Source organism: Pipistrellus hanaki (assembly GCF_964339955.1).
Source record: "Pipistrellus hanaki genome assembly, chromosome: 11".
NCBI classification, from domain to species: domain Eukaryota; kingdom Metazoa; phylum Chordata; class Mammalia; order Chiroptera; family Vespertilionidae; genus Pipistrellus; species Pipistrellus hanaki.
The window spans coordinates 36,003,914-36,029,561 of NC_140513.1; the positions used below are offsets into that span (position 1 = coordinate 36,003,914).

The 25,648-nt window shown below is 38.4% G+C and overlaps 1 protein-coding gene across 1 annotated transcript in view; it reads right to left on the reverse strand.

Annotated features, from left to right (window-relative positions):
- The window catches only part of RORB (RAR related orphan receptor B), a 174,504-nt gene that overhangs the window by 36,655 nt on the left and 112,201 nt on the right, over nucleotides 1-25,648 (reverse strand). Inside the window, exons 2-4 of the mRNA XM_084898926.1 lie at nucleotides 19,577-19,662; nucleotides 15,805-15,946; nucleotides 7,018-7,419 (exon numbers count right to left, since the gene is read on the reverse strand). Of these exons, the coding sequence (XP_084755052.1) occupies nucleotides 7,018-7,419; nucleotides 15,805-15,946; nucleotides 19,577-19,662 (630 nt within the window). The remainder of the gene's footprint in view (nucleotides 1-7,017; nucleotides 7,420-15,804; nucleotides 15,947-19,576; nucleotides 19,663-25,648) is intronic.

Here is a 25,648-nt window from a genome sequence, read left to right on the forward strand (position 1 = left end):
CTTAGAGTTACAGAGGTTGAGAGTACAACTCACAGTCCTAAAAGCACTTGAAGAGTCTTGATAGAGCAAATAAAAAGTACATAACCCAGAGCCCACTTTCAAAAACTGCCTCCACACACTACCCGAAGCACAACTAATGAGTCACAGAGGATGAAAACCTAATTATGAAAATTGCTCAGGGCCATCATTAGGATTGACCTTTACTCTTTGGATTTTGTTGACATATGGATTGACTGTTAATTTAAACACAAGCAGCTCCTCCCCTTTGAAAATTTAGTCAATATATTTCTGACCTTTGGAAAGAACTAATTCAGAGGAAATATTTGGAGGTAAATTTTACAGTTTCTAACATTTGATCTAAAATAAAATTAAAAACTTTATTATCTTAAATAATACATTTAATCAACTAATGTCTTAAAATAAGCATTTTCTAAATAATCTAGCACAACACTGTCCCAGAATAAACCTATCTGAAAACCAAATAGCAGTTCTATAATAGACTGTATAAAATGGTTCAAACTTAAATAGTAAATTCTTTCTCCTCAGTATTGAAGGTATATTTTTAAGGAAACCTTTATAACCTAAAATAAAAACAAAATACAATAAGTAAACCCAAAGTCTTTCTAGTTAGAAACATTCCAAGAGGTTTCCCCAATTTTGTAACCATCATATAAATAAATCTTGTACTGGTTGGTAGAGAGAGCTTGAAAGTCAGTTGTATACTAAGCTAGTAACACCATACTATTATTCCAGAAACCTGGTCATCACTCGACATTTCTGTATTCCATGGCCTATATGGCATTTTAACCCTAGCCAGCTCTTCCCCAAATAGTGCTTGACACTGAGGCTAAGGCCATATCCAACCTAACAGTGGAAAAGCAACTCAGAGCTTTACCTGAGACCAGTTTCAAAGTTTGCAATGAGTTGAAGTGCTATTTAACAGTGGGGGCTGTTTCAGAGGCTACCTTATAAGCATAAACATTCCCTCCCTCGATAAGTCACAGACAGAACCTCATGAAATCTGCTTTCCTCCTCCTTACTGCAGAGTATTTCATATCTACTCTGGCTCTTGAAATTGAGTGTATAAAATGGAATTGGTTTTCCAATAGCTTCTCAAGAGCTTCCCTTCCCTCCCCCCACCAAGGTAGGTAGATTTTAGAATTCTTATGACATTCTGAATTCTGAGCAAAAATTTAATCCCAAACTAGTATCTCTAGAGGAAGTCCACTGATGATCAAATTTGCACAATTTCAACTCAAAAATAGAAAAGGTGATTTAGAAGATTTACCTAATCTAGTGAATGCTAGCACATTAGGAAACCTGTATTATCAGAGGTCCAAGCATGTAGTGGCTAATATGTATACAAGTACTATAAACAGGTATGTGTAAGCACTTGAATTAGCATGTACTGGTATCTGTGTATCACAACTTTATATTTGTTTAGAGCCTTGCTGGTCACAAAGTGCCCTTTACTCCACTTGTGGGTAATGACTGCCTGAGCATGAAAATAGGGTTATTATAGCATATTGCTAGGTGATTTTTTAGATTATCTTTGGGAGGTTATTAAAATATATCTAGAAAGATATGGACTTGAATTACCCTAGCAAAGAACTATAGGGTTCTTTATCTTGGGATGCTCTAGAATAATGTATGGCCATGAACAGGTGACAAATCAAGTTGATCAGCTCAGTCCCTGTCCTCAGGGAATTCTTAGATAGAAGGCAAGGTACTGGAGAAATATTATTTGGGTGGCAAAGAACAAGGTGGTGCCAAAATTTCAGAGAAGTCAAGCAATTCCCCCTTTAGTGACCAAGACGACCCATGTAAGTCTGGGGCTAAGGCTGGTCTTTAGTAGTAAAGATGTATCTTCATTTTATAGTTTCCCATTTTCTCTTAAAAGGGGTACAGGAAGGTAATAAGTGGAGTGTGCCAGAGAGGACAGGGGGATTTGCCTTGAAGCTGTATATCTGTATTGCAGCTCATTCTTTATACTGATTATACATGAACTTGGGGTGTTTTGGGATTGGCCACCACCCTCACCATCAGCTGCCTCTGATTGTCGTTGATTCCAGATATCTTGTTTTGTTTATTTGTTTTCAGGAGGGTGGTTGGAGAGAAGAGTCTGGTGCACAATTCTGGTTTGATTGTGGTTATTAACTGCATATGTTACAGGGTTTTACAGCCCCATGGCAAGTGCCAAATGTGGTCCTGCCCCTTGGGAGGGAGGTGTGGTTGGCTACTGCCATAGCGAGTGCTTCAGCCTTATTCAGAATTTCCTGGCTGCCTGCAAATCTCCTCTCCACCACTCTGTCTTTCTCCTTGGAAAGTGGCTGGAACAAAGGAAATATTTGTTCATATGGCCAAAGCTTCCACCAGGACTTCGGAGAACAATAATCCTTCAAAGTCATTTAGTTCAACCACCTTATTTTTCGGATGAAGAGACTGAACCTCGGAAAGCTAAACTAATTTGGAACAGTTCATGAGGCTCCTACATGCAGTCAGGACTCTCCATTTCGATGTTCTTTTCCTTAGCTGCCCACAGGGGTTGGTTGGGCTGAGGGTGGGAGGGGGCTAGATGACTGTGGCAGTTCACAAGATGTCATCCCTCAAAGCAAGAAAGGAAGAACTAAAGACACCAGATTTTCCTTTCCCCACACTGCTTAATGATTTTTCTCACAGTTTAGTCTATGTTCATTCATTTTAATGACTATCCAGGGAGTTGTTCCTAAATCAAATGCCTATTTATGTTTGATACAAGTTTGATCAGAGGACATAGGAAGTACATAGAGTTAAATTCTATTATCTGAGCTATTTCTGAATGAGTAGTTAAATATGTATAGACAGAGAAATGCATATCCTATCCAATAAAAGAGTAATATGCAGATTGACCATCACTCCAACATATAAGATGGCTGCCCCCATGTGGTCAAAGATGGCTGTCCCCATGTGGACACAAGATGGCCAGCAGGGGAGGGAAATTGGACGGGACAAGACCTGCCAGGGAGGACATTTGGGGGTGATCAAGTTGGCAGAGGAGGGAAGTTGGGAGCAAACAAGCCAGCAGGGGAGCAGTTAGACATCAATCAGGTGGCAGGGGAGTGGTTAGCGGGTGATCAGGCTGGCAGGCAGAAGCAGTTAGAGGCAATAAGGAAGGCAGGCAGGCGAGCAGTTGGAAGCCAGCAGTCCTGGATTGTGAGAGGGATATATGACTGGTAGGGACAGTCGGACATCCCTCTAGAGGTCCCAGATTGGAGAGGGTGCAGGCTGGGCTGAGGGACACACCCCTCCCCGTGCACAAATTTCGTGCACTGGGCTTCTAGTTTATCTAATATACATACAAATATGCATAGACAGATTAAAGCAATCTATAATGATAAAAGTGCAATATGCTAATTAGATCAGTTGTCATTCTGGACGGAGCCAGGGGAAGGAAGGCCTATTCTTGCACGAATCTTTGTGCATCCGGCCTCTAGTTCTAATTAAGTGATGTGGCTCAGAGTAAGCAATAGCACCCACCCCCCTCATCGGAGAGTTTGTATCATGCCCAGGACTTATATGATACTGAATTGCAATTATTTATTTTCATGTCTGGGTCCTAGACAGCGAGGTCAGGAACCATGGTTGCTTGCCTTGAGTGTTTGTTTGGCATATTTCAAAAATATTCTTTTGAAGGAATGCCTGGTAGTAGAGTAACCACACCTTAGAATTTAGGCTTCACCACCTACTAGGGGGTCTAGAAGAATCACTGACTGTTTCTGATCCTTAATTTCTTCATCTGCACCATGGGGTTCACTGCCCAGCGTAAGGTACTGGTGAGAGGCTCAAATTGACTAACATGCATAAAAGCCTTTTTTCTCTATATAAAATACTATTATTAGGTTCCTTACCCTCAAAAGTGTGTAGTTTCTTTGCTGCACTTTTAGAAAGACAAGTTTGGCTTTTCTGGGGGAATATTCCTGACTCTGATAACATTCATATGACTGATTTTTTACGATCTTCATACTATTGCTTATATAGTTGTTTTATGTTTTAATTTAAAATTTTTCAAATTGTAAAATTATAATCTCCATGGAATAATAATAAAAAACCCTGGTTTTTTAGAAACAACTGCTTTTAAGATGACCCAGTATCAGAATAATGACCTGGTTGTACACAATTCATTGCTCTCTCAGAAACCCGAGGAAGCACATCAGGATTTCTTGTCGCCAGGAGTGATGTAAAAAAATTCTTTAGTGTGATACAGTCTTGAATTCACCTAGTGCAATGGGGCTAAAATTTGATTTTGTATTTTGTCTACACAGGGTTCTCTCCCTGACAGCTTGCCACTAGCCCGATTATACAGATGCTCATTAATCAAGTCAAGTCAAAATGTCAGCATGTTCACACTGTGAGCCCCTTTGTAGCACCTAGAAGGTCATCAGATAGGCAACAAACACCACAAACATGGTTTTCGGTGGGAATGCCAGTTAGCTTGAGGGGCTCCCTTTGTTGACGGGATAAATATATACTAGTAGTATGATGATTAAAAGAATGGTATGTTCTTATGTGCTTACTTTGATTTTGACAAATTTTGTGACTTCTGAGTCTCAATTTTTCATCTGTAAAATGGACATACAAATACGTATATAATAGGCATAATAGGCTTGTTATGAGAATGAAATAAAGGACATTGCTCAGCAAGTGCAGGTGCTCAATGAAAAGTAATTATATGACCTGTAATAACTAGTAATGTTATTGAGTAATAATGAAATTAATAACTTATAATATCAATTATATTAATAATAATAAGGCTTATGCATGACAGATTGTCTTAAGAACTTACAAATATTTAATCAACACACACAGGTAGGGACTATTATTTTCCCAACTTTACACCTGAGACCCAGAGGTTAGCATTGCGTATGGGAAAAGGCCCACCGGGCTTTGAACTCAGGCAATCTGACTCCAGAATCAGAGTTCTTAACCTCCTATACCTCTGGTGCCTTCTCACCAATGCTGTTATGGACTTAGGTTTTAGTGAAACAAGTGGCAGTTTTTTTGCACGGTGCAGGAAAGAATAGCATGTCCAATCACTGTGGCTTGTCATATAGGTGCCTACACCCATTGAAGGAGTTTGTGTCCACTAGATGGCATTGCTGTTTTAAATAAATGTGAATCAAGTCAATATTTAGGTGTAAGAGCCTGCTAAATACGGGAGCACTAGCAAGACAATATAATCGCACCCCAAAATGTCTGATGAAAGAAGTCTCCAAAGTTTAAGAATATCTAGAGCTATTCTAAAGACTAATGGTATCTTGAAGTAATTAAAAGATATATGCCAGCCCATTTTGGGTATCACTTTCTGTGTAAAACATCTGGATGGATTTTGAGATTATCTAGTCCAAAGGCAGCAGCTCTGAGAATAATAAACTGAAGGCCAGAGAGGAAAAGTGACCCCTCTAGTGACCCAGACCTGATGGTTTTGGCTGTATTTCCTTTGCCATACTTCTAGTGAGTCTAGATTATAAGAAAACTATGACTTTTGAATTCTTATAAGACTTTATTTTCTGGGGATGGGAAAGAATGCTGCCCAAGAATTGTGAGTTTTGTTTCATTTGGTTTTGAACATGTGCTCCAAATCTATAGCAGTCTCTTGCACTTAGATATTAAGTAGGATAAAAGTGAAAAATGGTGCTGACTTCTCTCTCTCTCTCTTCCATAACAACATGCTCTCTTGAGATTAAGTGACTTCACTTAAAAAGACCGTCCCTATTTGTTGACAATGCAGTGTGTGAATATTAAACCCACAACAGGTAGCAGAGTAATGGATAAGAAAAAGGGCTCTGGAATCAGACTGCCTATGGTAGAAACTGGCTCCATCACTTAGTAACTAATGGAATCTGGGAAAATCAGGAGACATCCTTAAACCTCTATTTCCTCATCTGTAAAATGGGAATAATATTTGTACTTATAAGATGCTTACGAAAATGAAATGGATGCAAAGTGCCTGTGACAGAGTTAAAAAGCAAGGTTAAGGATGGCAATAATAACTAATATTTTGTATTATAGCTGATGTTCCGTTTTCTACGTCTCTTAGTGTGAGCCATTTCAGATATTTTGTCAACAACTTCTTTACTCACTGTCACATCCTGAATCGCTAAAAGAGAAAGAATGTCCCGGGTTTTATAACTGTGTCACATTGCTCCTCCCTCCACCAGATGGTGGAAGTAGCCAAGATACATATGGCACGTACTTCATTATGTGTTCACATCAACTTTATTTAAAATGCTCGTAGGCTTGAGGCTCCTACTCACAGTGCAGATAGAGAAGGTGCCTGAGCACGTGGCATACAGCACTATCAGTGCTGAGTTATTAGGCATTTGCTGAGTTCCAAACATTGCTCTCTTTTACAATATTAACTCACGTAATCCTTACAACCACCATGTGTTCTACGAATTAGTGCTTTTCTCTTTTTTAAAGATGAGAGGGGGAAAAAAGATGAGTTAACTGGGATTTAAAAACTTGCTCCAGCTCAAATACTAAGCCACAGAGTCAGGGTTGAAATGCAGGTGTCCTGGTTCTTTTTTTTTTTTTTTAATTTTTAAAATAGATTATATTGATTTTTTACAGAGAGAAAGGGAAAAGGATAGAGAGTCAGGAACATCGTTGAGAGAGAAACACAGATCAGCTGCCTCCTGCATTATTTCACGTGGAATAGCCCCTTGCTGAAATTTTCCAGTCTATAACAATCATATTTTTCTTTCAGTGACGAACCCAAATTTCTATGTATAACAGATAGCATCTGTTCTTTACAGATAACATATTTCTATATATAATTTCTTCCTTTGCTTGGGACACATTTTTATGGGATAGGGCAACAGTGACAGTTATTAGGAAATATTTTAAAACCAATAACTTTTCTCCCTAGAAGCCATGAGTGCAAGTAATTCAACAAACTGAGAAAATGACCATTGACATAGGACCAAGGCACTTTCAAAGCAGAATTTCCAAAAACGAGGGGGGAAGACTTCCACTTACCGATTTCAGTCATGGTTATCCCTGGTGCTAACTGCCCGTTGTTGAAAGAGCTATAGGTAAACAAGTTGGATACGGACGTGAGGTCATAGATGGGTTCTTGCTTTATCTGTTTGATCCCAGTCATGTCCAGTCCTGACTGATCCGGGGACGGCTGGCCGGAATCCACGCTGTAATAGCCCTCGGATTTGGGCAGGTCAATGACATGTCCGTTGGCGTAAGTGCCGCCGGCCTCGTTGTTCAGGCTGCTGAGGCTGTTGCTGATGCTGCTGCCGTACACCCTGGCCAGGGCTTCTGCCTCCCCGCTCTGCTGCTGCCGCTGCTCCTGCAGCCGCTGCTGGTGCTTCTGCACCTCGGCGTACAGGCTGTCCCTCTGCTTCTTGGACATCCTCCCGAACTTCACAGCTGGGCGGAGAGAAAAGCAGAGAACAGCGCGGGCGGTTATCATTCTCGCTAACCACCTCAAGTCCGATGGGTCATGGATGGCTGTCCCCTCAAATGCATGGACTCCTAGCACAAGAGCCCATTCATTGGCACTCCATATTTGGTAAAAGTTATATTCATGGGTGTCCTTACTGGTTTATGTGCATGGGGAGAATTAAATTTAAGCTAGGAAGAAATGTGAAAACTTAGGTATTTCTTATTGCCGTGAGGTTGGAAAGCATATTTTCTTGTTCCTTTTATATTTGTGTGTGTGTGTGTGTGTGGGGGGGGGGGTGTAATACAAACTACCAAATAGTACCTGCTAAGAATATGTCAACCTAAACTTGTTGTTAACTTCCTCTCTAAGCATTAGGATTACTAGGTTGTCGAATAGGACCTTATTATTTCACTGTTTTCTAGTGAGTTGGGTAAGAACAAGAATGTGGGGCAGGGTGATAAACATAGTGTTAAGTAAACCACATCATTTGCCTTCAGTTGGAAGTTTTGGTGTCAAATGAAATGGATTTTTGGAAGAAGTTTGTGCGTTCAGTGGCCAGCAAGTGATCCAACAGTAACCCCTCCTCTCGCATTCCACAGTCCCCGTCCCGAGTTTTATATTGCCCATCTCTTCTGCCAAAAGCCTTAGCCATTCTGAGGGAAAAGGAGGAAGAGGCTCTGGAAGTGGTCATAGAGTGATATGAGGATGCTTTCAGTTGAATGAATTGTTTCTTTTTTAAAAATATATTTTTATTGTTTTCAGAGAGGAAGGGAGAGGGAGAGAGAGAGGAACATCAATGATGAGAGAGAATCATTGATCGGCTGCCTCCTGCATGGCCCACACTGGGGATCAAGCCCACAAACCAGGCATGTGCCCTGACTGGAAATCAAACCATGACCTCCAGGTTCATAGCTCAACACTCAACCACTGAGCCATGCTGGCTGGGCTGAATGCATTGTTTTATAATTTATAGAGCTTAATCTCCTGAACTGTCACAGGTAGTGATGTTTTTCCTCACCAGCTGTCGACTCCCACTTTAGGTTGTGAAATTCCTAAGTCCAGGGTTGTCTGAATCATTAAGCTGTATTTCGTTCAACTCATGTTAACAGTGGGAACTGTGACAAACTTGGAGGCTCCTCTCTGAGTCTCTGTTTTCCTCTGTGACAGTGTTCCCATCACTTGATGGTGTTGGGAGCTCAGAGAATGTAGAAAGAATAAAGTGGAGGCAAGAAACTGGTTCAACCTTGATTTGGTAAGTAGGGTTGATGAGAATAACTTCTGAGAATAACTAAGCAGGGATGTGCTTAAGAACTAACTCTCCAGCCCAGCATGAAGAGCCTTTGGAAGAGATCCCTGCTGTGAAGGAGCTGCCACTCATCCCCCACATTTCTCCAGCTCATTTTCTCCTTCTGTTGGTTATAGAGCTACCAAATTTTATCCAAGCATCAGCTGTTCAGAACAGAGACCACGTTTCCCAACCTCTGTCACGACCAAATGTGACTAGGAGATTAAGTTCTGAATAACTGTGTACACTTTCCGGTGACTCTGTTTGTTGCTGAGCCTCTGTTTGTTGCATTCATGTAGGCTTCAGACAGCTCTTTGTTACAGAGTGATGGTGGTGACTACCAACTTTGTATCTATTGCTATAGATTAAGGTTTTGTTATGGTTCGAGTATGCATACTTTCTGACTTACTTTAGTAAAATACTTTTGCATTGGTTCGCTTAAAATTTATGGGGAGAAGAAAATGGATAATGAGAAGCTCTTTTAACATGAAGATAGAAATGCAGTGTCTCTTTTTAAGTTCCTTTCCTTGTTTCAGATTTCTGCACACTGTATTTAGGTGAATTATACATTGTGGTTGATTGAATTTATTAATGACCCTGATTTTTCTTACCTACTTCCATTTCTTCCCCGTATAAATTTACAGGGCACTTTGATCTGTGTAGGCATTCTTACTCGGGGTCATGTGGCCTGCTCTTGGGCCAATAGGATATTGACATATGTGACACAAATAGAGGCTTCCAAAATGCTTATATGATTGCATATTTCACTATGAAAAGGACAGGCCTCGCCTAGCTTGCTGGAGGATAAGATATGTGAGGTAGAGTTGAGTCACCTCAGTTATCCCAGACAAAGCCATCTATAATCAATAGAGGCACAGACTAACTTGTAGCTGATAGAAGATGAATGAATGAGCTCAGTCAAGACCCCGTATTTAACAACGTTAGGTTCAGAATTCTGCGTTTGATCTCAAAATCAAAGCTAACAATGTCAAATAAGTATGCAGTCGAGACCTGTGCCCTGGTGAACATCTGAAAACTCAATGGTGAATAATTATGCCCTTTCCAGGAAATTAACTTATCAGGTCACTGAGCAAGCTGAAATATTTTCAGAGAGGCAACTTAAAGCCCTACTACCTTTTGGAATTATCAGGCTTCATCCTAAATTATGGACTTTACTGACAATTGCTATAGTACTACTTTAGAAAGAATTTTCCATTTATTTCAGGAATACTGATGAGCCAGTTTCAGTTTTATGTCCCTTCCTATACTAAATGTAGTGACATATTTGGGGAAAATTACAGTAAATGGCAAAAGTAAATCCATTGAACTTTCCTAACATATACATTATTCCTTGTCACTCTTTGTCAATACATTTATTGTATCCATAGGCCTATTTCAACAAAGGCTGTATTACTATTATAGTTTCAAATATTAGCATTCTTCTCACCACTAACCATTAATCAGAATGGCACATATTTTGAGTGTTTGCCCCTCTCAAACTTGAATTATTCTGCTAATGAGATTCACTTGAATGTAGAGGCAGTCTCTTGTTAAACTGCTAGCTCTCAAACTAGCACAATTCTGTATACATTGCAAGTGCTTCATAAATATTCAGTGATGATGGTATTTGCTCATGATAAGCTCTTAACCCTCATGTTGATCCCACACTAGCAAAGAACAATTTTCGCAAAATATCAGAAATCTTTTCATATTTATTTAGATTGTGGGATTCTAAATGGAATGAAAGTTTCTGGAGTAACAATGAAACAAAGTTATTGCTTCTTCAAAGACATCTACTTACTACCTTGTAGGACAGCTTCTAGTTTTTCAGAGAGGTCTGTCATTAAGGAGGACACATACTTAATTACTGCAAGATGGGTATCATGTTTTCTCTTTGGAGCTCAGTATCTTCCTACTGATGCAAACGTTTTTCCATTTTTGTTTGTTTGTTTGTTTACCAGTATAGTAGTACAATTGGAAACATTGAAGATTCCTGCAACTATCATTTTTAAGGGTCCAGGTAAAAAGAAATAAAATGGTAGAGAAGATGAAGTGGGCATATACATGCTATTAATTCACACACACATGTATGTGCATACTTTCACCTTAAAATTTTGCTGAATCTTGAAAACCACTTAACCTTATCTTCCATTTTTCTTTACTTTAGCATGTAGAACTACACAGTGCTGAAAGTTTACCCTAGGAGTATATCTATGTGGTTAACAAGTCTAGGAAAACAAACAAAAAAATCAGGTAATAAATAGAAACATTTTGGAAACTTACATTTTTGCATCTTTGGAAGCTTACCTGTAAACTAAAGGGCTCAAGGTCAGATTCTTTTTATTTTTTTCTTTTTTGATCAAATTTATCTCATATGTGTACTTTTGTGTAAGGCAAGGTTAGGTGGGTTGAAAAGTAGAGAAAACGTAAACAAAAATTCAAGATATAACTGTTTGGAGAATGCAAGCTAAGAAGTAAGCAGTTTGTATGCTTAGATATCAAGACCTATGTGGAGTTGAATTTATCCAAATAATTAAAAGGCCCACATTTAATTTAATAATTCATAAAATCCAAATTAACTACAATAAAAATAATCCAAAGAAATCAAACACATGGAGACTAAACAGCTTGCTATTAAACAAGGACTGGGTTACCAGAGAAATCAAGGAAGAAATTAAAAACATCCTGGAAACAAATGACAATGAAAGCACAACAATCCAAAATCTTTGGGACACAGCAAAAGCAGTTTTGAGAGGGAAGTTCATATCCTTACAAGCCTATTGCAAAAAACTAGAAAAAATAGTAACAGATGATCTAACTCTACAACTCAAAGAGTTAGAAAAGGAGCAACAAGAAAAACCCAGTGTAAGCAGAAGGAAGGAAATAACAAAAATCAGAGCAGAGATAAACGACATAGAGACCAAAAAAACAATACATAAGATCAACAAAACCAAGAGCTGGTTCTTTGAAAGAATAAACAAGATAGATGGACCTCTAGCCAGGCTAACCAAGAAACAAAGAGAGAGGACCCAAATAAACAAAATCAGAAATGAAAGAGGTGAAATAACAACAGACCCCACCGAAATACAACGGATTGTTACAAAATACAACGAACAACTCTATTCCAACAAACTGAACAACCTGGAGGAAATGGACATATTCCTAGAAAAATACAAACTTCCAAAACTCAATCAGGAAGAATCTAAAAATCTCAATAGACCAGTGACTTGGAAAGAAATTGAAACAGTCATCAAAAAGCTTCCAGCAAACAAAAGCCCAGGGCCAGATGGCTTCACAGGAGAGTTTTACCAAACATTCAAGGAAGAACTAAAACCTATCCTCCTCAGACTATTCCAAAAAATTCAAGAGGAAGGAACACTTCCAAACTCCTTCTATGAAGCCAGCATCACCCTAATACCAAAACCCGATAAAGACAACTCAATGAAAGAGAATTACAGGCCAATATCCCTCATGAACATAGATGCCAAAATCCTCAACAAAATTCTAGCAAATCGGCTCCAGCAGAGCATCACAAAGATCATACACCATGACCAAGTAGGATTTATTCCAGGAATGCAAGGTTGGTACAATATCCGCAAATCAATAAACGTGATACATCACATAAACAAGTTGAAAGATAAAAATCATATAGTCATATCAATTGATGCAGAAAAAGCATTTGATAAAATCCAACACCCTTTCCTGATAAAAACTCTTAACAAGGTGGGAGTACAAGGATCATACCTCAACGTAATAAAAGCTATATATGATAAACCCACAGCCAACATCATACTCAATGGGCAAAAACTAAAACCATTCCCTCTAAGAACAGGAACAAGACAGGGATGCCCACTATCGCCACTCCTCTTTGACATAGTACTGGAAGTACTAGCCATTGCAATTAGACAAGAGGAGGAAATAAAAGGCATCCAAATTGGAAAAGAAGAAGTAAAGTTATCCTTATTTGCAGACAACATGATATTGTATATAAAAAACCCAAAAGACTCCATTAAAAAACTAATTGGCTTAATAAATGAATTTGGCAATGTAGCAGGATACAAAATTAATGCCAAGAAATCTATGGCATTTCTATACACCAAAAGTGAGTTTATAGAAACAGAGACTAAAAAAGCAATTCCATTTACGATCGCACCAAAAAAATTAAGATACTTAGGAATAAACATAACTAAGGAAGTAAAGGACCTATACGCAGAAAACTACACGACACTGAAAAAAGAAATAGAGGAAGATGTAAACAGATGGAAGAACATACCATGTTCATGGATTGGTAGAATCAACATCATCAAAATGTCCATACTTCCTAAAGCAATCTATAAGTTCAATGCACTCCCCATTAAAATACCAATGGCATATTTCACTGACCTAGAAAGAACTCTCCAAAAGTTCATTTGGAACAATAAAAGACCCCGAATAGCCACAGCAATCCTGAGAAAGAAGAGTAAAGTAGGAGGTATCTCAATACCAGACTTCAAACTGTATTACAAAGCCACTGTTCTCAAAACAGCCTGGTACTGGCACAAAAACAGACATATAGATCAATGGAATCGAATCGAGAACCCAGATATCAACCCAAATCACTATGCTCAATTAATATTTGACAAAGGAGTCACTAATATACAATAGAGTCAAGACAGTCTCTTCAATAAATGGTGTTGGGAAAATTGGACAGATACATGCAAAAGAATGAAACTAGATCACCAACTTACACCATACACAAAAATAAACTCAAAATGGATACAGGACTTAAACATCAGACAGGAAACCATAAAAATACTTGAAGCATCCACAGGCAACAAAATCTCAGACGTATGCCAAAAAAACTTCTTCACTGATACTACCCCTAGTGCAATGGAAGCTAAAGAGAAAATAAACAAATGGGACTACATCAAAATAAAAAGCTTTTTTTACAGCAAAAGAAACCATCAACAAAACAACAAGAAAGCCCACTGTGTGGGAGAACATATTTGCAAATGTCACCACTGATAAAGGTTTAATCTCCAACATCTACAAACAGCTTATACAACTAAATAAAAGGAAGATGAATGATCCAATTAAAAAATGGGCAATGGACCTAAATAGAATATTTTCAAAAGAAGACAGAAGGAAGGCCAAAAAGCACATGAAAACATGCTCAAAGTCACTAATTATCCGAGAGATGCAAATCAAAACAACAATGCGGTACCATCTCACACCTGTCAGAATGGCCAATATCAACAAATCAACAAACGACAAGTGTTGGCGAGGTTGCGGAGAAAAAGGAACCCTCGTGCACTGCTGGTGGGAATGTAGACTGGTGCAACCACTGTGGAGAACAGTGTGGAGTTTCCTCAAAAAACTGAAAATGGAACTCCCATTTGACCCAGTAATCCCACTTCTAGGAATATATCCCAAGAAACTAGAAACACCAATCAGAAAGGATATATGCACCCCTATGTTCATAGCAGCACAATCTACAATAGCCAGAATTTGGAAACAGCCTAAGTGTCTGTCAGCAGATGATTGGATCCAAAAACTATGGTACATCTACACAATGGAATACTATGCTGCCATAAAAAAGAAGGATTTCTCATCATTTGCAGCATCCTGGATAGAATTGGAGAACATCATGCTGAGTGAAATAAGTCAATCAATGAAAGAGAAACACCACATGACCTCACTCATTTGTGGATAATAAAGAACATTATAAACTGATGAACCATAAGATAGATATAGAGACAGTATATCAACAAGTAGACTGTCAAGTTACAGCGGGGACGGGAGGAAGATCTGGGGGAGATAATAGATCAACCGAAGGACTTGTATACATGCATATAAGTGCAACCAATGGACACAAAACTCTGGGGAGGGAGGGGATGTGTGGGAGGGAGGGAGGGGGTAAAAAAAAATCAATAAAATATATTAAAAAAAAATTAAATAAATAAATGTAAAAAAAATAAAATAAAAAGAGACACAAGATTAAAAAAAAATAAAAAAATAATTCATAAAATCCTTTTATACCAAGCTACAATAGATGCCAATTATCCATTTAAAAAATAAATTAGAAGTATTTATTTTTTTCTTTTGAGGGGGGTTGGGTCTTTACCACCTTGAACTGCATTAGAGGCAGTGTGACCAGCAGCACAGAATCTACAGTGCTTCCTATAAAGAGAATAAGTATCAGGAGCACTGTGTCTCAGGCTCTGGGTAAAAGAGAATGCCATGGTTCATCAAACAAACATCTAGGTGGCTGCTTTTAAGCATACCCTGAGGATACAGTGGGAAACAGACAGAAATGGCCCCAAGTCTCAGGACTGCTCACAATACAGCAGTGCTGTGGTCATGCCGGTGGAAAAATAATTAGTTTAGATCAATGCTTAAAAATGGAAGAAAAGCTAGATGAAATTTTTTTGTTTGAATTTATTTGTCCTCTTTCATTAATCTAAGTTCAGCTGTTGAGTCAAGCCACCCAGTTGGGTTGGGCATGAAGGTGGAGTGCACACTTGAGTCATATCCTGAGAAGGACACTACCTACACAACCCTTCTAAGACCTGGACTGCTGCTCTGACATTGGGATTTTCATCGTGACTCAGAATAGTCTACATCCTTATCTGAGGAGGTGTGATGGGCCAATGAGCTTCTGGGCTTCCTGTAGAAACATGTTCTATTCCTTAGCATATTAAGCAACATGTGCACCAGTAAGACTTACCCAATAACCAAATGGTTCTATTTTCCTAGGACTTCCCAGTTTTAGCTCTGAAAACCTCTTGTTCTAGGAAACCAACCCCTCATTTACAGCAAACCTAGACAGGTGGTCAACTTCAATCTAGGACTATGTGGCTTTTACCTGACTTAGCACAGGTTGCTTCAAAAACTACAATAAAGCCTTTCCTTTCTTCCTATTTCATAGGCAATACTATATTTTTGTATGTTCTTACTTTTCCTTTTAATGCACTACCAGCACATGCTTTTTTCCTTCTTATTTCCAATTCCCTTTGTCTAGAATTCTTCCAGTGGCTTAAATAGACTCCAGGAAAGCCTTCATTTGAAAGCCTTTTATGAAAGAAATAGGAAGGCAATGCCTTACCATCTCTTGACATTCCTAGGGCAAGACACTTCTGCAGTCGGCAGTGTTGGCAACGGTTTCTGTTGGTTCTGTCAATTAAACAGTTTCTCTGCCTTGGGCAGGAGTAAGAGGCATTGTTCTGCTGGCTCCTCCTAAAGAATCCCTGGAGGGGAGAAAGAGAATGGGAGGGAGATAGAGACATAAGAATGGGAACAGAGACTATTAACATATATATATTTGCTACATTTTCTCCAGTGAACATAATTGCATTTGATTTTTAAAATTCTTTAGATTGCTTAAGGATGTTTCTACCAGGGAAAATATGTGCTATCTATAGAGATATGAAAGTAGCATTCATTCCTTCATTTAATCAATGTTTACTAAAGACATTTTTGAGCTATGCTGCTTTATGCAAAGGAAAACAGAACAGAGTTCCTGCCCCAAAGAACAGTGGGAAAGGAGTGGCAGAGGGAAGTGCCACTGATAAGCCAAATATGACAAAACTTGATGGGGATGATGACAGAGGCTTATGTTAAGAGCAGTGAGGTGAGGGACTGGGGAATTGGTTGAAACAGCAGTATTGAGTTTGGGCTCGGTATATGCTACTATCTTCCTAGTTTCTAAGATGTATTTTTGCCATTTGAAAATTTTTGAATTTGGCCAGAATGTTTGTAAAAGGTTGTTTTTTGAACCACTGATGTACTTTTAACCAATTACATCTTTGAATAAGAAACCATAGTAATTAACTGTTCAATAAAACATAAGCAATAAGTAAAAGCTGAATTAATGCTCTCTGCTTGGCCTCAGGCTATACTGATGTAGGAAGTTTTATGTAAATAAGTTTGGTACCTTCTGGTACACCATGAACTGCCAAGGACCATACATTGCCCTCCTGAATAAACCAGAGCTGAGTTTGTTAGTTCTTTACGTTTTGGATACCTCTTGCCTTAGTTACCTTATAGAAAACCCTACCAGGAAATAAATGTTTTCTCCAAAGATATAAAGTATTATTCACCTGTTTAATCAGTTTCCCTAATCACTCTTTACTCTTGCATTGCAATACAACCAAAGAGCAAAGTGCAACAAAGCGGTAGTCTACAGATTTCCCAGGAGACATTTTAGGAAAAGATAACCCACAGTAATATCTTTTGCAAGAGGAAAGCTAGAGAAGTTCCAGGTGGTAAACCCAATACCGATCCTGCTGAGAGGCCTGGAATGGGTCCCTCGACTCTTTCAAAAGGGTGGGTGTGTCCTCAACTGTTAACAGGAGATGGGGTGGGGCTAGGACTAAGGCAAGGCTCATGAGGCAGTTACCTTGGCCCCAAAATTTAAGGATCACCCAAATACTTGGTAAACAAGATAAGTAATATATGAACACAATATGTTAAAAATCAATACCAATGCAAAAGAACTTCCAACTGTTTAAGTAAAGACAAGATCAAGATTAGTGATTGCCCTTTGTTTCAGGCTCCCATATGGCCCAGCATGGCACTGTCAAGAGAGGGTGGAGGGCCTTGTGAAAAACCTCAGAAATGGATGCGTGGCCCCGTATCTTCATAGAGAGAGAGCGGGCCAGCTGGTTTTGTGGTGTAACCCCCAAAGACTAGCTTCATCCCCACAAACACATGTGTATTATTTATTTAATGGACCAATGGTGGCAGAAGGAGTTATCTAATTGCCCAGTTCTAACAAATTCATGCCCCTTAATATGGAGATCATAACCAGCCATGCCCCCAGGGATTGAAATGATGTATTTCATATTCCACAAAAGCTGTCAGAAAGCCCATCGGAACTGACTAAAGATACCTTGGAATTTACAATTTAAGGAAGATTGGGCGGTTTTAAATTTTTGGATACTCTCTAGTGCCACTTAACAAATGAATGGGCAGAACAGACACTTCTGAAGTCATAGCTACAAGCCTAATTTAAGGCCAGTTTGTCATTAATTGTGAGGCATTACTTATGTATCTGTTGCTCATTATTGTAAATGAGGTGTGCTTTTTTTTTTTTTTTGGCATGAAACAGAAATTGTTTCAAATTTTATTGAATAGAAATTCGAATAAGTGCACAAGCTGACTTGATGTTATTAAATATGGGTTGTTTATGATGACTGGAAAACAGTATTGTGAAAGCTCAGAAGTTGCTACTAGATGTGCTGACACTGACATCTTGTTCTAAACGGAATTTCTTGAATGGTCTGTTTGGAGAAAAATCTAGCATATTTACAACTGTGGGTTTTTACATGGAATTAAAAAACAACAACAACACCAGTGTGGTTTACAATGTCATTTTGACTAAAACCTCAGTGTGTGCTTCAGAATAGCAGCCTAATTTCTTTGACTGTGGATTCCTCCTTTAAATAGAAGAAATAACAGGAGCCTAAACACTTTGCCTGGCTATTGACCTGTTGGAATATATTTGTTCAGTAGTTAAATCTTTTGGGAATTACTGTTTCAAATGTTTTGCTCCTTAACATGAATATATCCTTATCTTTTGATATCAGATATTTTCCAATAGAGCTTATGCAATGAAACACAATACATCTATGCTTTGAAACTAGTCTAAAAAGTGTGTGTGTGTGTGTGTGTGTGTGTGTGTGTGTGTGTGTGTGTGTATACTATGTAAACTAGACCAGCTTTCACTAGAGAGGGTTCTAATTTCAAAATTATTAGCATTTATGAAGAAAATCATCTACCTACCCAATAGTAGTAATGATTTACTCTCTTGTATTTTTTATCAAAAATATAATTGCTTTTATCAGTAACTTTGCCAGCATATCTCTTTTCCCTACCAGACTACAGCTGATTTTATTTATTCTGGTTCCACGTTGCCCTTTAAAATTAGTTGCAGAACTGCTTTTATTAGTATTTCCCCCTTGATATGTAGTCTTTCTTTTCTTCTAAAGATTAAGTCAACAAATATATGTTAAGTTTCAAATTTCTCTTATTTCAGATTAGGTCTAGGTTAACCACTATACCCACCATATCTATCTCCTCCCTCTCTCTCTCTCTCTCTCTCTCTCTCTCTCTCTCTCTCTCAGAGCTTTGTATTTTAAAAGCAACTTGTCCATTTGTTTTGCAAAGAATGGTGAATCTGTCCTGGAGAGGGACATTGAACCAAGAATGAAAACACCCATGTTGTTGGCCAAGTTCTCTTGCTAACCAGATCAGTGACATTGGTCAAATGACATAACCTTGTTTATACCTCAGGAGCTCATTGAAAAATGAGGAGGTTGTGCAAATGCTCTTTAATTAATTTAGAGATTATCTGGCTTACGTCTAACATGTCATGCTTCCAGGTGTTTTTTGTTTTGTTTTGTTTTTTACATTTTTCTGGAATGTGAGAATAAAGGATAGCTATATGCATATTGCAACTCTTCCTTTGATTTCTTACTCAAGCAGATAAATTAATGTAGGTCCATTAGCTTATAATATTTTTTTCACCTTTAGCTTCTTCATATAGTAATAAATGCCCTGGAATGTATTGGAGATAATACTGATAAGAAAAGGAAGAATCAGCATTTATATCTCTGTAAATGTGAATAATTCAAGCTTTTATGTAACCATCTGTTTTTAAGTATTTGCTGGCCAGTTAGACAATAGTAAAAAGGTGAAAGGCCAAAGCATGGAAAACCCACCCACCCATCAAACAAGAATCCCTGAATGTCAGCAGCAGGCACACGAATGCTATAGCAGGCCTTCTTTAAAACGGTGTCACCACATGCATCCTGAGGTACACAAGTGCCTGAGGCAAACACGGATGCTCTGGGCAGTGCTGTGTTAAAGCCCCATACCTTGCAGCCTTCACACGTGATGACTCCGTAGTGGATCCCGGAGGACTTATCGCCACAAATTTTGCATGGTATCACTTCAATTTGTGCTGAAAAGGGAAAACAGACATTTTGAGCTCACAGAGTTGTCTTCTTACTTTCACCCTCCTACCTTCTCTCCACCCCTCCCTGCTATGACCTTGGTGCTTGAAGACACTGGTGTGGGATTTGGAGTGTGGTGTGGGGTAATCTACTACTATTGGAATGGCCTCCCTAAGCCCCTTCTAATTGAAAGGGGAGGGGGGGAGGGCATCTTATTTGCTTGTTTTCTCAAACTAAAATATATAACCAGAAACCAGATGTTTTGTAAACCATTGCCTTCATCATTTTCTCCTTTATACACTTGACCTTGAAATAATGCGAGTGAAAAATCCTTGGACCTGAGGCTTTTCTTTTCTTATTTTGCACTTCAAACATGAAGTTAAGAAGAGCTATCACATTGCCTCACTTCAATAATTTTTAAAATAGGCAAATAAAGCAAAACTGGAGGGGGGTGGTGGTGATTTTATATATTATGTGGCTGAATGTTTACTTGTGAAAATGCCGATGATAAGTCAGTCAAATATTTACTGAGCATACTCTATACGTCCACTAAAATAGTAAATGTTGTTTACATAAGATACAATATACACACTAGGGAGATTCGCTTTTTCTACACCCAAATTAAAATATGCAAAATATGCTTCAAAATGCTTTGTATATGAATGTGCCACGTGGTTGCTTTTCTACCATTTCTGACCTTTAAATATACAAAGTAAATAAATGCAAGCAAGACATAAACCTCTTTACCTTATTGTTCCACCTTAAAAATGATAACACTTTACATTTTTTGCAATTAAATATTTCATAGTAAGTTTAAATTGAGGAGGGATATAGGGGGAACCCTGGGGGGGGGGGAAGCCTAGCAATCTGAATCTGTGCCAGTGACCAGTGTCCTAGTGCACATTCTTGTTAGCCTGTAATTAAGTAACTGCCCCTTCCTTAGGCAATACTCTGTGTTCCTGGGTGCTCCCAATTTGCAGGGGCCATGGGCAGGGAATTTGGCAGCTTGGCCAGGGAGTGGAGGTGGGGGTCCCTGGCGCCACCCAGGCCAGGCATTTAGATACATCTAACTTCCCCATTCTAACTGAGGAGGGGCTGGGAAAGCCCACCACAAAAGCCTGGTAGTTAGGAAACAGATAAGAAACAAATTTAGGAATATATAAGGGGTGATCTCATTGTATTAACTGTTCAGGCTTTGGATCTTCGAATCTCCTGAGCCAGAAGCATTGCTTTAGATTAGGGGTGTCGAACTCAATCAGAGAAGGGGCCAAAATCTAAAATCCAGCCTAAATCGCGGGCCGAATGGTTTATTGAACAGTCATAAACTGACAATGTCATAAACTGACAGCGGAGTGCAGTGATGACAGCGCGGTGCGGGCCACATTGCAAGGCCTGGCAGGCTGGATTTGGCCCGCGGGCCTTGTGTTTGACACATGTGCTTTAGATAAAGGGTTTTTCTTGAATCTCCGAGCACTCCTTGTGTATTTTCCAGCTGCCTGGTAAATTCTGCAACAAAATCATCTTTATAAGTAAAAAAATCCAGTGATATGTTCTCTCAGAAAACTGAGGATCAAGGTGGCTAATGGTGCCCTTGAGTTGACTAAGGAGATGGCAACCAGAAATTAGCCAGTTTTCCTGATACTTCATTTAGTAACCCTTTCTCGGCCTCCCACAAAGATAAAATATGAATACAATTTTGAATTTCTATATCATTCCAGGAGCACCAGCCATAGAGATATTGATTAAAAACACCAGAAGAGACAAAGTTGTAAAATGCTTATTAAGCTATTTTATTAGCTTCTTTTCTTTTAGCTTTCAGATTACATGGACTAGTATTTGTTTTCAAGATTTAGTGATATGGAAAAAAAAATTAGAGATTTTATGTCATTTTACTCTCTTCTGTTCTCCTTGATTCCAGTCCCTGATCTGTTAATGATTAAGGCCATAGCAAAAATAAAACTGATCTTGTTTTGTTTTATAAAGCTCAGCTGACAAACTTAATTGATATGTGAGGATTAAATGAGATATTGTATGTAGAAGTGCCTTATAAGAAGCAGAGTTGTATAATGTCATTCTTTTTCTTTTTTTAAATATATTTTATTGATTTTTTACAGAGAGGAAGACAGAGGGATAGAGAGTTAGGAACATAGATGAGAGAGAATCATCGATCAGCTGCCTCTTACACACCCCCTACTGGGAATGTGCCCACAACCAAGGTACATGCCCTTGACTGGAATCGAACGTGGGACCTTTTGGTCCGCAGGCCAACACTCTATACACTGAGCCAAACCGGTTTTGGCTATAATGTCATTCTTCATCATCAGCATCAGCATCATTGTTAACTGGCATTTTTAATGCTTTTGGACAAGAAATATGATAAGCCACATCATTATTCTTTTATTAAAAATTGTATTTTATTAAAAATACCAAATGAATAACAATTTGTTATTTATACTGTTTTTTTAAAAAGTGATAACCTTTTGAACAGTAAATTCCTTACAATGATTACAAAATTGACTAAGAATCCCAGGTATCCATTGTACAGTTGTTAGTCTTATATGATATTAAGTCAGAGGGGCTCTTTGCATAAATTACTCCTCAGGGAGTAACTTACACGTGGGGCGAATCTGCTTCAATAAGTTCTTAATTATAAAATGATCTAACTCTAAAGGAAATGAAAATAGAGGTAATTTGCCCCCTGGGAAGTGAGAAGATGTTTTTGAAAGCCACAAAGGTTATCTTACACAACTTTGGAAATACAAATGGGATAAGAAATGATTTGATAGAGCATCTGCATATTTATACATATTTATAATCCTAGCTCAACATGTAATCCTGAAGAATCATAAACATTAGAATAGTATTTTTAAAGAGAAAGAAGCCATTTAAAAGGGTATATGTGTGTTGTTGTGTGTAGGAAGGTTTGGAAAACCTATGCCCATTTTTGCTCATTATGGCAGAATAGATAATCTGAGGTCTATTATAGATGAAGATAAATAAAGTCACTAATCCTTTTGTCTCATTTAAAATAAACTGCTTCTGAGCCACAACTTGATAATTCATACTGTGTATTTTTTTTATATGTTTTAAAAATTGATTTTAGAGTGAGAGGAATGGAGAAGAACAGAGAGATAGAAACATTGATGGGCTGCCTCCTGCACACCTCATACTGGGGATCGAGCCCAAAACCCTGGCGTCTGCCCTGACCTGAAATTAAACTGTGATCTCCTGGTTCATAGGTTGATGCTCAACCACTGGGCAATACTAGCTGGACTTTACTATGTATTTTATAAAGCACATCTTCAAGACAGAGTATTTCAGACACTGATTAAGACAACAGGTCGTGTGATTACTCCAATGTTTTCCATTTCTAAATGTTTGGCCATTATACCAGCCATAGTCTCCAATATTTTAAATTTTATTAAAAATTTATTAAAAATAAATCTGTATGCCTTGCAGTGCATACAGATCCGCTGACACGCTATCTATCATGGTTTCAAACTGAGAATCTAGGAAGGATTTGCTGGTTTGGACTTCATTACCTGTTGCAATGAATGTGTGATAAGGAAACTGAGGAGAGAGTCCAACTTTCATACTTTTGCTTAACTCATGGATTAATAAAAAAATAGCATTCTCTGACAGATAAACATAGAGGAGCTGAAGTGCTCTGAGAGATGGCTTGAGATATGTGGAGAGTGGTTACAGTGTTTGGACAGATTCAAGCCTGGGACTAATGAGAGGGCACGATCCTCTCGTGGCAAAGCCATGTGCAAGTCCCAGCTGTTATAGCCAAAGGCTATAGTTGTAAGCTTGACCTTATAGTCCGAACCTGTGGTCCCACGTGGCTGAGTGATATAGGCTGTGGGATGTGCAGCAAGTAAACAAAATTTGATCAGGTGCATGTAACTGAGTAGATTCGAAACCTGGGAGAACGTCGTGAACATCTTGACCGTGCCCTTACTTGTGGAATCTGGCTATAAAAAAAGACTAAGCTTGCCGGCTGTGGCAGTGTCTCTCCATCATAAAGCAGCATCCTACCTAGTGCCCAGCTTTATTCTCTTATCTGTCTTTTCTCAGTCCTTCACCGCCCCCTTTCAGGTTCACCCATATCCATGCAGTCTTGGCATAGAGATATGCTGATCTTTTTTCATTTCTTTTTTCTTCCTCTCACTTATATTTTTCTGTTGGTAATCCTTTGTAAAGACTACTTAAATGTTTATTTACCAGTTAATTTTTTGTTTATAAAAGCAATCAGTTTTTTGAAATGATTTTTATAATGCCAAAGAAAGTCATGATATAAACTTATTTCATGGTTTACCTTATATTAGACCCATGTTTGAACTATAAATAATTTAATCCCCATAGTTTTGCAGAGCTATGTAATAGTTACAGAGTAGTCAAAAATTTTCTCTTGTTTGAAGATGACAAGGTCTGTCCTTGCTCAAGAGCACCTTCCCATCCAACAAAGCCACCATGTGTTGAATCCTTTCTGCTTATCTTTCCTTCTGCTCCCTTAGATCCCCCTGCCTGTGGAGTCAGGTATTAAGTTAGATTAACCAATCTAAACGATTGAGCTAATTAGAAAATGTATTACTGTGACCCATAAAATTACTTTTTTTTTCTCATTAAAAAAAAACCTTTATTGTTGAAAGTATTACATATGTTCCCTTTATCCCCCATTGACTTCTAATCCACCTCCATCCCCACATCCCAAGCCTTCACCACCCTATTATCTATGTCCATGTGTTATGCATATATATACAAATACCTGGACTTTTAATAGCAACCATCAGAAACGGTAGTAAGAATGGGCTGTTCAGATACTTTCTGGCTGGTGAAAGTATTTTTACTGTGTGTGCACTTGAGACTCTCAGTTTCTACCATTCCATCTCTTACAACTCAACCTGGCCATTTTTATATTCTGGGCATTCCAAGTCCATTGAGGACAGAGTCCAGGTTTATTTCTGTTATATTTTCCATGGAGCCCAAAAGAGAATTTTTTTTTTTATAACTCTTTAAAGCAGTCATCCTAAAATTGTTTTTCTTTAGTACAACCAAAAAATTTGACATGCTCCCTTTTATAAAAGAGGCTTTAAGCAACACTGATTTTCCATGTATGAGGTAAGGGGAGAAAAAAATCAGAATCTTGAGGTTGGGGTGGATGCATACTTTAGAATAGACCCTTAGGTGATTCTGATATGATATGATAAGGCCCCACTGAGTACACAGTGAAACAAGTTATTAAGTAGGAAATCTCCGTAGCATGTAAACCACCTGTAAAGAAATAAAACCTGGCACAAGGCTAGAACCTGAAAATACTTAGGAGTGACTAGTAATTCGTTCTCTGTTTCCTGACCTTTGGTTTGGGGCTATACTTGTGGCATCTTCTGTTTTCTGCGAGTGCCTCCCCCTCTTCCCCTTTCCCCGCTTCTTTCCTTTAAGAAGAATAAGAATAAGAAGGATCTAACCATTCTATAATAACTCCCATTCCAGAGCACTGGATTTGCTTCACATTTTCTATTTCTGAGGATTTTTACAGCTGTGCTAAAAGCAGGTGGTGAAGGAAAAACTCTTAATGCCTGAGTAAAGCACAATTTACACATACAAAAACTCCAATAAAGATGACTATTTTGGTTGCAAATTCTTTTGCAGGTGGTCTCAGTAGTCCAAGTTGCAGCTCTTCTACTCAAATTGCATCTCATTTATCATTTGTGGCAAATCCACATTAAAAATCACTCTCTGTACTCATTCTTTTTCTCACAGACAGACTGGTAAGTATATACCTCTATCAGGTATAAAACCTTCGCTGTCACATGCAAATCTAAAGAATGAAGTCAGTATTCCTAAGATCTGGTTCCACTTAATTTTGATTTATTAGAAAATAACCCTAAAACTGGAATGGGATGGAGGTGTGGGAAAATGAAACCCTCAGGAAAAAGTAAGTCTTTGAGCTTAGCCCTTAAATCATAATATATGATGATTGTAAAGGATTCC